Source organism: Podarcis muralis, chromosome 1 (assembly GCF_964188315.1).
Source record: "Podarcis muralis chromosome 1, rPodMur119.hap1.1, whole genome shotgun sequence".
In the NCBI taxonomy this organism is placed as follows: domain Eukaryota; kingdom Metazoa; phylum Chordata; class Lepidosauria; order Squamata; family Lacertidae; genus Podarcis; species Podarcis muralis.
The window spans coordinates 1765297-1779532 of record NC_135655.1 but is presented as its reverse complement, the minus strand read 5'-3'; the positions used below and the strand labels follow the sequence as shown (position 1 = coordinate 1779532).

Below are 14236 nucleotides of genomic sequence, written 5' to 3'. Positions count from 1 at the left end.
CTTTGGTTTTGGAACGGACTTCCAGAACGGATTAAGTTTGAGAACCAAGGTACCACTGTATTATTATTTAATTTCTATACCGCCCTTCCTCCCAAGATCCCAGGGCGGTCTGCAATGTGACACCCCGGAAGACATCATGTAATGTTATCATCTGTCGCAGCCTTTCTCAACCTTGGGTTCCCACATGTTGAACTACAACTTCCATCACCCCTAGCTAGCAAGGCCAGAACTCAGGGATGATGGGAGTTGTAGTCCAACAACATCTCAAGACCCAAGGTTGAGAAACATTTTGGGAGTCATTTTGGACTCACAGCTGTCCATGGAGGCGCAGGTTAATTCTGTGTCCAGGGCGGCTGTCTACCAGCTCCATCTGGTGCACAGGATGAGACCCTACCTGCCCGCAGACTGTCTCGCCAGAGTGGTGCATGCTCTAGTTATCTCCCGCTTGGACTACTGCAATGCGCTCTACGTGGGGCTACCTTTGAAGGTGACCCGGAAACTGCAATTAATCCAGAATGCGGCAGCTAGACTGGGGACTGGGAGTGGCCGCCGGGACCACATAACACCGCTCTTGAAAGACCTACATTGGCTCCCAGTCCGTTTCTGAGCACAATTCAAAGTGCTGGTGCTGACCTTGAAAACCCTAAATAGCCTCGGTCCAGTATACCTGAAGGAGAGTCTCCACCCCCCTCGTCCAGCCTGGACACTGAGGTCCAGCTCCGAGGGCTTTCTGGCGGTTCCCTCATTGCGAGAAGCCAAGTTACAGGGACCCAGGCAGAGGGCCTTCTCAGTAGTGGCACCCGCCCTGTGGAACGCCCTCCCTTCAGATGTGAAGGAAATAAGCAGCTATCTTATCTTTAAAAGACATCTGAAGGGAGCCCTGTTTAGGGAAGTTTTTAATACTTAATGCTGTATTGTTTTTAACGATTGGGAGCTGCCCAGAGTGGCTGGGGAAACTTAGCCAGATGGGAGGGCTATAATAATAATAATAATAATAATAATAATAATAATATAATAATAATATTTTATTTATATCCCGCCCTCCCCAGCCGAAGCTGGGCCCAGAGCGGCTAACAACAGCAAAAGTAACACAGTTTACATAAATTCACAATCAATTAATAGAAATACATTCGAAAATCAATTCATTCTAAAATCAATTCAGAGTCAAATTAATGCCAACCATTGGGCTAGAGTTCTATGAGGATTACCACGATCTCTGACCCCAGTTTACATAGCTTCCCAACCACATAGCTCTTCTCTTCTGATTTGTGATAACATTTTCTTGTTTTCTTAAGTACCAAAATTGCTTTGGGAATTTGTTTTTACACTTTTCTCTCTCTTGCAATTGTTATATATTGGAAATCAATACAACTACTTATTAAAGAAGAAGAATTGCTTTGTTGAAGGAATCCTACAACTCGGGTAGCCCGATATTCTGTGTTTTTTAAAAATAAAAAATTCAGCCTTTATTCTGAGAACAAACTTACGAAAAAAATAAAATTATTATTATTATTTTTTATTATCAACACTGATCTCTCGGTTCCATTTCCCGGTCTTTCCTCCCTCGCCCGAGGCGACCCGAAGCGCATCGCCTCTTACATAAAATGCAACGTCACGCGCTAAGAATCGCTGAGTCATCCTAACGGGACCGAGGCTTCTTTTGCCCAGCCAGGAGGGGCGGGGCAGGCCTCGGTCCCAGACAGCCATTGGCTCGCCGCGGAGGGGCAGCCGCCCAATCGCCGTCCCCCTTCGGGGCCTGGGCGGGGCCACCTCCGACACACCGCCCGCAGAGGAGAAAGGCAGCGCATGCGCAGGCCAGCTCCCTCCCCCTCCCTCCCCGCGACCGTTGACGCCGCCCGTTTTTCCCGGCATGCCGCGGGGCCGCCTTCCCTTGTGACATGCGCGGTGGAGAGGGCCAAGATGGCGGCTCCCGGCGGCTTCCCGTTCTCCTCAGCAGCGCCGCCGCCGCCGCCTCGCCGCCTCCTCCTCCTCTTCCTCGCGCTCCTCTTCCTGGCGGCGGGGCCCGCGCGGGCGGGAAGGAGCCGAGTGAGGGCGCTGAGCGACGGGTCGTGGAGGGACCTCCTGCAGGGAGAGTGGATGGTCGAGTTGTGAGTCGGGGGGGGGAGGGGGAAGGGGCGCTCTGTTCATGCTCAGGGGCCCCCTTTCATATCCCTATTATTATTATTATTATTATTGTTAATTGATTAAATAAATCTTCCTTGCCAAATTATTTTCATTAGGTTTCAAAAAATAATAATATATATATATATATATACACACACACACACACACACACAATTTTTCCAATTTTTATGGTAACTTTTTATTATTAATAATATATAAATATATATTTCTTACTTTATTTTCCATATAATTATATACATTCACATCATCATGATCCACTTTACTGCCCTGGCTCTTTAGAGCCTATCGACTTCCTTCCCTCCTGCCTCATGGCTATCAAAATTCACCTTTATATCATTGCATTTTGCACGTTTTCCAATTCTAATTGCACTCATTACAAAGTTACTCAAAATTTAAATAAATACAGAAAGGTACTTGAAAGATTATTGCAAGCAATTGACATCCCTAGCAGGGTTGTCTGAAGACAACAACAACAACAACAACAACATAATAAAATTTCTACCTTTCTGTATTTATTTGCAAATTTATTTATTTGGCTTTTCAGATTAAAAGTTTAGAGTCACATATCCAACATAGAAATGAGATTCCAAAGACTCTCCTGGACTTCCCTCCTCCTCCCCTTTGTGGGTCCTTTGTTAAGCATTTCCCCTTGTATCTTTTACGATAATCCAGATCTTTTCTCTCTCCATTGCGTCCAAAATTCAGCATTAAACCACAAGTGTTATTCCAATCCTACTAACGATAGTTTTCCGAATTTTTAACAAGCCAAATTACAACAGATCTGTTACATCCCCCCCCCTTAAGTTGACTTCCTTCCCGCTCTCCACCATCAGTGTTGTGCTTCTTCTGTCCTATTTATAAAGTTCCCACACGGCTCTTCATCCAAGTTTCGAGCATGGAAACACAGGAAGGGATACTAGCAGGAAACACTAATCCCTAAAGGAGAGAGAGGAGCTTGTCTATGACTAGATGGCGCGTCCCTCTTAGGGGCTCTTTGGAAGCACCTTCGCTTCTCTTTCTGAAGTACAGCTGCACCATGAGGAGGCGGAAAAACCCCTGCAAACTCTTAATATGGTAGTTGACACGCAACAAGCACACGAACCACTTCCTCAAATGCGCAAAGACTGCAAAAGTTGCAAAGAGTTTTCAGCGAGTTACTAAAACAGCTTTGCCCTTTTTAAAATCTGCACTTGCCCAGCAGTTACTTTGGTTGATTTTATGATGTTTTTATTTATTTATATATCTACTTGATTTCTATAGCTCCCTTCATCAGAGGAGCGCAGGGTGGTTTGCAGTATGAAAGCATAAAAATACGTAACATGTTAACAAGCAGAGCAATACCCCCCTCTCCAGGGTTTAAAAGGCCACAAATTGTTTAAGTAGCCGAAGACCGGGGAGGAGAAGAATGTTTTTGCCTTGTCACCTGAAGGTCATCAGGCGACTTACATTAAAGAAAAATAAGCAAACATAGTGACATAGGAGGGGGAACTGACAGCCTGCTGTTGCACAACTTAGAGCATTTTTGAACAACTTTGTTCTTGCTGCTAGAGCCAGATGTGAACCAAGGAAACACCACCCTCCCCCCCTTACTTTGTTATACGCACACTTTCACTGTTCATTACCCTTAATTATAAAGCCAGGCTTCAGTGATATAATCAGCATATTAAAAAATTGTCCAGTAGCACCTTAGAGACCAACTGAGTAATCTCTATGTGGGACAAGAAGCTACAGTTAGAACTGGATATGGAACAACTGATTGGTTCAAAATTGGGAAAGGAGTACGACAAGGCTGTATTTTGCCTCCCTGCTTATTTAATTTATATGCAGAATATATCATGCGAAAGGCTGGGCTGGATGAATCCCAAGCTGGAATTAAGATTGCCGGAAGAAATATCAACAACCTCAGATATGCAGATGACACAACCTTGATGGCAGAAAGTGAGGAGGAATTAAAGAACCTTTTAATGAGGGTGAAAGAGGAGAGCGCAAAATATGGTCTGAAGCTCAACATCAAAAAAACGAAGATCCTGGTCACTGGTCCCATCACCTCCTGGCAAATAGAAGGGGAAGAAATGGAGGCAGTGAGAGATTTTACTTTCTTGGGCTCCATGATCACTGCAGATGGTGACAGCAGCCACGAAATTAAAAGACGCCTGCTTCTTGGGAGAAAAGCAATGACAAACCTAGACAGCATCTTAAAAAGCAGAGACATCACCTTGCTAAAGCGATGGTTTTCCCAGTAGTGATGTATGAAAGTGAGAGCTGGACCCTAAAGAAGGCTGATCGCCAAAGAATGGATGCTTTTGAATTCTGGTGCTGGAGGAGACTCCTGAGAGTCCCATGGACTGCAAGAAGATCACACCTATCCATTCTGGAGGAAATCAGCCCTGAGTGCTCACTGGAAGGACAGATCCTGAAGCTGAGGCTCCAATATTTTGGCCACCACATGAGAAGAGAAGATGCCCTGGAAAAGACCCTGATGTTGGGAAAGATGGAGGGCACAAGGAGAAGGGGACGACAGAGGACGAGATGGTTGGACAGTGTTCTTGAAGCTACCAGTATGAGTTTGACCAAACTGCAGGAGGCAGTGGAAGACAGGAGGGCCTGGCGTGCTCTGGTCCAGGGGGTCACAAAGAAGTGGACACGACTAAACAACAACAAGGTGCTACTGGACAATTTATTAATTTTTGTATTTATTTGGACTGCTTCAAGACTAACATGGATACCTACCTGAATCTAGAATAATGAGCATCTGCAGCTGCATTACATTGCTGAGAGGAGAATCTGGTGTTCCACCCAGAGTTGTCAGCTCTGGAGAGCAGTAGCTCTGCAGAATTGTAGGCAGGAGAAGGTCTTTTGCAGCCTGAGGTCCTTTTAGCTGGAGACACCAAAAGCTGAGTCAGGGAATGTTGGCATTGCTGTCTCCTCTCTCCTCAGCTGTGAACTCATCTCATTGTCTAAGGATAGGTTCTGAGGCCTTGCAAGCCCCCCACCCTGCTCCGGGTTCTTTCCTGTGAGCCCTTATTGGGAGAGTGCAGAGCGGGAAGTATTTGCCTCCCAAAGGAGAGCCGCTGGATCATGTCACTGGCAGTGGACCATTCAGGAGGCTGACTCCAAATCCTTTCTTAACCATGAACTCATAAAACAATATTGAACAAAAGAGCATATCTTGCATTTTTTGTAAGCAGTTTTCTCTTAAGTTGTGCTTTTAGCACTCTATAGACATGGCATGGATGGTGAATATGTTTCAGGGAACTGGATCTTAAAAATATATTATAAAAGGTGATGGTTTTGTGGAAAGGAAACTTTCCAGAAAAGTGGTGTAAAGCTGCGTAATCACTAGCAGGGCAAAAGAGGGATTTGTGTTTTCTCGTGCAGTAGTTGCTTACATAAGTTTTCTTTTCTAGTTATGCTCCTTGGTGCCCTGCCTGTCAGAACTTACAGCCAGAATGGGAGAGCTTTGCTGAATGGGGGGAGGACCTCGAAATTAACATTGCAAAAGTGGATGTGACAGAGCAGCCAGGTAAGGTTTACTTCTGTCATAGGGGAAATAGTTTATATGTTTGTTCTCTTATTAAAGCATTCACCTTGTAGGTGAAAAGGAATTGCACACAGGTGAGTGAGGTGCTCTGACCTCCTCTGTCTCAACACAGAAACCAAATCCATCCTCTGTGCCGCCACAGTAATACAATGGACTTCTGGGGGCAGGATAATAATAATTATAATTTTATTATTTATACCCTGCCCATCTGGCTGGGTTTCCCCAGCCACTCTGGGCTTACAGAATATATAAAGCATAGTAAAACATCAAGCATTAAAAACTTCCCGAAACAGGGCTGCCTTTAGATGTTTTCTAAAAGTTCTGTAGTTCTTTATCTCCTTGACATCTGAAGGGAGACCCCTGCACGTTACACAGGACTTCAAGGCCCCCAGTCCATGAGAGGCTAGTTAGTAACTTTTGAGAGTTCATTTTACAAGGATGTTCTAACTTGTTCAGATACAGTAGGTTGCATTAGAGCAGATGCATGTACCACACATCTGTGTTGATTAGGCTAAATCAGGCATAGGCAAACTCCGGCCCTCCAGATGTTTGGGACTACAATTCCCATCATCCCTGACCACTGATCCTGTTAGCTAGGGATGATGGGAATTGTAGTCCCAAACCTCCGGAGGGCCAGAATTTGCCTATGTCTGGGCTAAGTAGCAAGACATTTGCAAAGGAGAGCATGCGTAAAACTGAAGTAATTATAGTTAAATGGCATGCTCCATAAATATTAACATGGATAACACCGTACACCACCTTTAAAAAATATTTTTAAAATTAATTTTCACAATTAAACATTATCATCACATCATCATAAAAGAATAAACCACACACAAAAAAATAGAAAATAAAACATTTTCACACCATAATAAATTAATATTTTGGGATTTCTTAGATCCCTCGACTTCCCTCCACTCCCTCCCCTGGTTCTTTTGTGTTATCTTAATTTATACATGTCAATGATTTCCTTACCTTTAATTGTTTCTGAATTTAAACATTCTCTTTAATAGTACAAGTGTTTTTTTAAAAACCTGCTACTGTATTAATTAACAGTACACCACCTTAATTATGTCCTGCTAGCATGCATGCGTGTGTGTTGCTGCTGCAAAAATTTTCAAGTCACTCTTCAAGATGAATAGCTTTTGTAGAGCAAGGCCTGTCCGTTTGGGGTCCGAGTATTGATCATATGTTACGTGGGGTTGGAGAGTTGATTGCTACATGAGTATCTTATGTGAGTTGTAGAAGGCTTAAGAGTACAGAGTTCAAGGGTTACACAAAATATGTGCAATTTGGGAAAATAAGTCTTAACAAGCCTTTAGCAGCAATACATATTGATAGCATAGAAAAAAACCCTTACTTCTAACAAACCTTTAGCTCTGATTTTCCTTCTGGATCTTTCTGCAGGACTGAGTGGACGGTTTATCATAACAGCACTCCCCACCATCTACCAGTAAGTACTCTAATTAAATGTGACAGGTTTTTTTATAGGGGGTGGTGGGAGTCCTTAGTTCTTCATTCCTCACCCCCAGTTCTAATTGGAACAATAATACTGGACTTCAGCTCTCTCTGTCTTCTTTGGACAAAGGTTGGGGGGGGGGGTCAGGAGAGAATGCCAGAATCATTGGGGAATAAAGCTGACAGTGAGATCTTGTGTCTGTACCAACGCTCAGCCTTAGTCTATGAGTCCAGCAGCCTTCTCCATAGTTTCACATATGTGGAATTTTTGAGTTACTGACAGGACTCTTCTTTTGAGCAGCTGTAAAGATGGTGAATTCAGACGATACCAGGGTCCACGGACTAAAACGGATTTCATCAATTTCATCAGTGACCAGGAGTGGAAGTCCACAGAGCCCATTTCTTCATGGTTTGGTCCATCTTCCTTCCTGTAAGTGACAATTAAAGTCTCTTTCTCCTCCCTAATAGGCTTCTGCAAAAATAAATAAATGCAAATGAATGAATTACCTATTAAGATCATTTTTTAAAAAAAAATATTCAGTTACCTTGAAAATTGCTTGAGGGTCTTGGTAGACCACTTAATAAGCTTACTTATTTCAGCACTGATAGAGTGGTCATACCAGTATCACCTTGTGGAAATTGCAGGTCAGCCTAGGCCAGGCTGCTTAAAGAGGCTTCTTTAAGCTGCTAACTTTCCCAGCAAAAATTACCCTTCTCCTTAACCATATTATGAAAATCATGTGCTCTAGGCTAGGGCCTTTTTCACAGCCTATTTAATCAGTCTGGTCTTGGTCAAAAGCCTCCTTTAACTCTGTGTGAGGGAAGATTGATGGATGGTGGAGCCAAGGAAACCATGTCCAGAGGAGGTCACAGAATGTTAAAAAGTGAATTTTGAGACGAGAAGGATGTTGCATTTGTGCCACATGCACACTTTCTCTAGCGAACACCCGGCGTCAGAATCCCAAGTACAGTGGTGCCTTGCAAGACGAAAACAATCCGTTCCGCGAGTCTCTTCGTCTTGCGGTTTTTTCGTCTTGCGAAGCAAGCCCATTAGCGGGCTTAGCGGATCAGCTGATAAGCGGCTTAGCGATCAGCTGTTTAGCGGCTTAGCGGCTTGGGAAAAAGGGGGGGAAAGGAAAAAAAACCTGCAGGAACTCGCAAGACATTTTCGTCTTGCAAAGCAAGCCCATAGGAAATTCGTTTTGCGAAGCACCTCCAAAATGGAAAACCCTTTTGTCTAGCGGGTTTTCCGTCTTGCGAGGCATTCGTCTTGCGGGGCACCACTGCATGGCAAAGAAAACATCAGGCATTCAGAACAAAGGTTTCATTAGTGCCCCAACGGGAGTGAACAACACTTGGTGTTTTGCTGCCTTCTTTGATTGCAGAAAAGGCCTTTTGTTTTATCTCTTCTGCTTCTTCTTTTTTTGGCAGGATGAGCAGCATGTCTGCCTTGTTCCAGCTATCTATGTGGATCAGGGTATGTGTGTGTTTCAAATCTCCCTTTGAGCCAGAGACAGTGTCTGCCTTGGTGACCCAGGGGTTGCCAGTATAGCTCCTGTGGGCATAGCTGCCACCTTGAGGAGATCTTCCCCTGCCGCCCATCAAGTCTCTGGGCCCTCCTCCCCTTTTACTGCCCCCTTGCTTCTGAACAGGTGAGGGAGGTTATCCTTTCTTTCGTAGAAAAGTGCATAGACTTGAAGGAGGAAGTTGGAAGAGACACACTCTTTCCCACTTCCTCATTCACCTCTCTGTGCTCCAGAGTAGTTCTGCTGGGTCTGTCTTATACCCAGGTCCCTTGGGAAAGTGTGCAATTTCTATCTTTCTGGGGGTTTTGTGGGTGGGTTGGGGGATATGTGATCAGAGGGGGTGGCATTAGCTCAAAAATTCACACACACCAAAGGTTTGGTGACCCTCTGCCTTAACCGGCTTCCTTCTCTTGTAGAACTGCCACAACTATTTCACAGAAAACCTCGGCATCCCAGCCTGGGGGTCCTATGCCATTTTTGCATTTGCAACGTTGTTTTCAGGACTCCTTTTGGGGCTTGTAAGTAGATGTTTTCGTATGCCTTGGAAACTTTGAAGGTCACATCTCACATCACACACGAAGCAATAATACAGTGTTAAAATAAGGAATTTTTCTTTTCCAGATAATGGTATTTCTGGCAGACTGTATTTGCCCTTCCAAAAAGCACAGACCGCTGCAGCACCATTATCAAAGTAAGCCCTATTGCGTGTCTTGCATTGCAAACTGAGGTTGGATTGCAACTCCTGTCATCCCTGACTAAGGATGATGTGAGTTGTAGTCCCAGAACATCTGGGGATCCAAGCTGAAGAACACCAGCAGAGAGCAAGGACCCAAAAGCTGATGTTCCATAGCACAGGAAATGCTGTATCCCAGGTAGAAACAGGTAGAAGAAGCAAACAGGACAACATGGAAGCAGGAGACCAAGGGGCAAAGGCAGTGGCTGACCGCATAGCCGAAAGGGATAGCAACTAGGGGGTGCCCCCTGAGCCAATCAGAAGGGTTAGAGAAGCCAGAAGCTTCTGGACTCAGGCTTACTCACATTCTCAGAGCTGAAGCCAATTCTCATTTGGCAGGCCCAGTCTCCCGTCTCGGAGCACAGTAGCACAAGTTGACAAAGGGGCTCCCGACTGATGAGCTCATCCCAGTTACTGAAAAATAACATTTCAGAGGTCTAAGCAAAAGAACCTTTTTCTTGACAGTGGCCTTACTCAAACACACCCCATGCTCCAAATACACAGCATGAAAATCATAGTTACAAAATGGATGTAATAATTGCCACTGGATAATGGCTTGGCTCCTTAGTTGCCCTGTGCAATGGCCAGGGCTGAAATCAGTAGGTGGACATTTGAGGCAAGCAGATTTTGGCTGAGCTGTTTAGAGAAACTGCCTCATAGTTTAGAGCTGTGGGACAAACAGTGGAAGATCAGAGAGAGCCTCAGGAGCTGGTGGGCTGTCCTTCCATGGAAGGAGGTGGACATTCATTTGTCTGGGACACTAGTTTCACTCTGCCAAGGCTTGTAGAATGGTTTCAAAACTTATAAAGTGTTCCAAAAACGAAAAGAATACTACCTCAGTGCTTCTTTTTATGTCTGTGATTAATTTTAGTGCATGTTGCTTAAAGTTGCTGGTAAAAAGACAGGTCCATTAATGAAACAGAAATTCCTGGTGTTTATTTGTGGTTTTGAAAAGTGGAAGTCCCAGTACTTGGGCAAAGCTCCAAGCTTGGATCCCCCGTAGGCCTGAGCAGGTCATCTTTGCCCAGAGGTAAAAATATTTTTCCTTTTCAGAAAAGCCACCGGAGTCTACTCGGCTCTTGCCAAAAGCGGGTGAAGGACTGGAGGAAGATGATCTTTCCGATGCAGAGCTGGAGCCCAGAGAACCACCGAATGCACTGAGGCAGCGTACTGCAAACCCTGTTGCCCGCGCTGGAGCAGAGCAGTCGTAGCTACTAATTCCAGCTGGCTCCCTTTCTGGATTTCCTGAGTTACTACTTGACATTCAAAGGGGAAGGAGAGGGAGTCCTCCCTTTCCTCTCCTTCAAAAGAACAGACATGGAACAGTTTGAAGTGCGGGCGGGGGGGGGGGGGCGCAACCACATTTTGATTTAGCCAGTCTTTGATAAAGTTTGATATGTGAAGCAATGGAGGTGGCAGCCTTGGGCTGGGCCGGGCAGTGCAGAAGGGCAAGTTACACACACGGCTTTCTGTCGGTATCCACATGAGTTGTTTCTGATGGCCAGCCTGCAGTGCTGGAGGAAGTTTCCCTGAACTGTCCCCGATGAGGCTTCTCTGGGTACGCATTCCTTCCTCGTCATGCAGAGGCAGTCCGGGAAGAGGAGTCTTCAGACATGCCTTCTGCTCTCCTCCAGTGCTAACAAGAGGGTACTCAAAGTGGCTCCGCTCTTCAGAATGCAAAAAAAGGAATCTGCAGCTGTGTCTGAAACAGGCCTCTGAAATAAGCAGGGAGATTCGAAGGATGTAGCTAATTTCGCATGCTCAGGAAGGGGCCTGCGTCTCTTGGCCAGCTGCCCCCAGCACAACCACCGAGGGGTGCTGCCAAAGCCGTTGGTCTATGACCTGGGTGGGGTCTGCTGTCCAACCGGGAAGGAGCCCCAAACCCTCTGGGCACCCCAAAAACAGTCCTTTGACCCCCAGCCTAATGTAACGTTGGTTGTCTTGGCTTGTTAGTTTTGGCCTCGGGGTATTGTTTCTTCCCTCCTTTTATGTGGCAGCCCCCACCCCCCCCACCCCCTTGTTCCTCCTGCTTTTATAACCCATGAAGGAGTTGGGAGATGCCGTGTCCAAACTTTGTTGACTTTGAGGCTAAAGGATGCGAATCGTATGCAAGGGGGAAAGGCAGGTTGTGAAGTCAGCTGTTCGGTCACCTTCTAACTTGTTCTTGCAAACTAATACTTGTAAGTCGATTGCAAAATTAAGGATAAGAACTCTGGCAGGTTTTTCTGAGGGCTTGGCTCAGTCCTTGGTTTCTCTGCCCAGGTGCCTTTTTTCTATCTCTATCCTCAACTGAAAGTTTATTACTCCTCACAGTATTCTAGAAGAGGCTTTGACTCTTTGAGCAGCTTCCTGTGGCAGACCACAAAGGCCAGTGACACTGTGAATGCAGCTAGCATTTCTATGCCTCTCTCTTCCTCTGCGGCCACTTGCTCTTTTTCTACGGCGCACACCATTCTTCTCTTGAAGGTTTTCCACCTTGGGGCCAACTTGCTTTCTGCCCTTTTAAGTACAGCCTGAGTGTATTTACTTCCTCATTGTTTCCTCACAGAGCAGACTAAGGGCATTTCATGCTCAAGATTAGGCCGCTTTTAGACATCCCAGGCAGTTTTTCCTCATAGGTGTTTCGTTTTATCTAGATGAACACATGAAAGCTCTGTGATCATCTTTAGTCGGCTTCTTAAAAAACCTGGGGCATCTCCCCCAAATCTTATGGTGCTTGTAAAGGACCAACAATGCGTTTGGAAAACACTGAGACCGGCTTACAGCCGCTCTGTTTAGCCAGGTCCTGCCTGTCTCTGAAAGGGGCTTGTCATTGCCTCCAACTCCCTTTAGAGCCTTGAACCCAGCACTTGGTCACGGCCTGATCTAAGGTGGGCTGCAACCTCAGTACCATTCAGATATATGGTGAAATGATTGAGAGCGTGGGTTTCCAAATGTGTGATTCGGCGGAAGGTGGTCGGTCCCAGGTCAGCCAAGGCTGGTTCTTTAGAGTAATGCTGTTTTTAAACTTTTTAAAACTTTCAGTAAGTTCCACGGCAAAGTGGGCCTTGGACTGCCCCACTTCCTAGTTGTCTGCCTTGGGTCTCCGGCTTCATGCTGCGTTCAAGAAGCCCTCTGCCCCGCTGTTGCTGTTTTCCTTTTGCGTTGTGTTTTCATGCATAAAAAATATTGGAGGGGTGGGCGGAGATAAGGTTTTCAGAGTCAGTTCCTGGTCAGTAAGCAACCCTCTTCCCCGCTCCTGTATCCCCTGAGGTATCCAGCCTTGGCCAACCTGGGGCCTTCCGGGTGTTCTGAACTCCCATCATCCCCCGCCAGCCCTGCTTTGATGGCAGGGGATGATAAGAGTCCAAAACACTGAGGTGGGCCCCCAGGTGGGCCAAGGCTGCCTTTATGTAGCAGTTGGGGGGGGGCAGATTGAGGCATCGGCAGGTGTGTGCCCATGCGTGCTTCTCCTTTGCCACAGAAGACGGCTCAGTTGCATCCCATAACATTTCTCTGCCTGAACCACAACTTTTGAAGCCCTAGTTGGTGTGGGAGATTTTTTAAAAATATATATTTTAAACTGTTGGCACATGGCCCCTGAGAGGGGAAGTGCAAAGAAGGGGGTCATTCCATTTGCAGCCTGCTGTTTGCTTGAGGAAGGACATTCCTGGTTTCTGACTTAGACAAACAGCGCTCCTTGGGTGGGACATTTTCACCCACCTCCTTTTCCCCCTGGTGCAGTCGTGGCCAAGGCAGCTGACCTGAATGCATTCCAGCTCTGAAGAACGAGGGAGCCTTTCCTGACGCGACCAGGCAGCACTCCGAAAGGCGGCTTGCAGAAACTAGGTTTAGGTCAGAGTTACTGCACAAGTGACTTGTGACACGAAAGACTAGTTCATGATCCAAGGCGCAGTAACTGAAGCATGTTTGCTGTTCTCAGTTGTTGAGTGAATGTTGTCTTTGCAGTTGACTAGATGCCTCGGTCCTACCTGGGAAATCGTTTCCAAGTAATAAAATTGCAGACATGTAGGAAACTTGTAACTGTACCTTGTGGTCTTTGGGGGTGGCTGCCAGAGTCTCCCTCCGAGGCGTCTCAAATGAACTGGAGCAGCTCTAAAATGGTGGCTGCCAGAGTCTCCCCCTGCCCCAAAACCTAATAATTAACAGTAGACACTTAATCAACATTCCCTGTCCACACTTTCTTTGGACAGCGGGCAATCTAGTCAATTGAAATAAAGCCTGCTGCTCAGTTAAACACTGTTAGAACACAGCTGTTTCTCCATCACGCCCCATCTTGGAGGCTCTGTTCTGATCACAAACTTCTTGCCCAGAGTTTCGTTTTACAGAGGTGACAGCGTGTCTCTCTACTGGTGAGATCACTGTTGGTTGTTTGTATGGCATTTATACTTTCCCTCCAAGAGCTCAAGGTGGCGTACATGGTTCTCCCCATTTTATTCCCACAGCAACCCTGGGAGTGAGCTTCATGTCTGAGTGGGGATTGGAACCCTGGTCTCTATCAGGTCCTAGTCTGACACTCTCTTAACTGCTGCACCACTCAGTTTTGTATGCATGTGTTTGTTTTTGCACAGCAGAGGGAACGGGTGGCGCTGTGCTCTAAACCACAGCCTCTTGGGCTTGCTGACAGGAAAGTCAGCTTTTTGAATCCACATGACAGGGTGAGCTCCTGTAGCTCTGTCCCAGCTTCTGCCAGCCTAGCAGTTTAAAAGCCCACCAGTGTGACTAGATAAATAGGTACCACTGCAGCAGGAAATTAATCAGCATTTCCGTGCACTCCGGCAATCGTCACAGTGTCCCATTGCTGCGGAAGCTGTTTAGTCCTGCTGGCGACAT

At 46.1% G+C, this 14236-nt stretch overlaps 1 protein-coding gene across 2 annotated transcripts; it reads left to right on the top strand.

Moving 5' to 3' along the window:
* Window positions 1-1892: 1892 nt before the first annotated feature.
* On the top strand, window positions 1893-13419 carry TMX1 (thioredoxin related transmembrane protein 1). Of its 2 annotated transcripts, XM_028747941.2 has the most exons (8): window positions 1895-2108; window positions 5553-5668; window positions 7094-7139; window positions 7446-7574; window positions 8576-8621; window positions 9087-9188; window positions 9292-9361; window positions 10457-13419. In XM_028747941.2, exons 1-8 carry the CDS (start codon window positions 1921-1923, stop codon window positions 10612-10614), a joined length of 855 nt encoding a protein of 284 aa, XP_028603774.2. In that variant the 5' UTR covers window positions 1895-1920; the 3' UTR covers window positions 10615-13419. The 2 variants fall into 2 exon arrangements, with proteins under 2 accessions (XP_077789429.1, XP_028603774.2); XM_077933303.1 differs by lacking the exon at window positions 9087-9188 and having other exon boundaries at window positions 1893-2108.
* The last annotated feature ends 817 nt before the right edge of the window (window positions 13420-14236 follow it).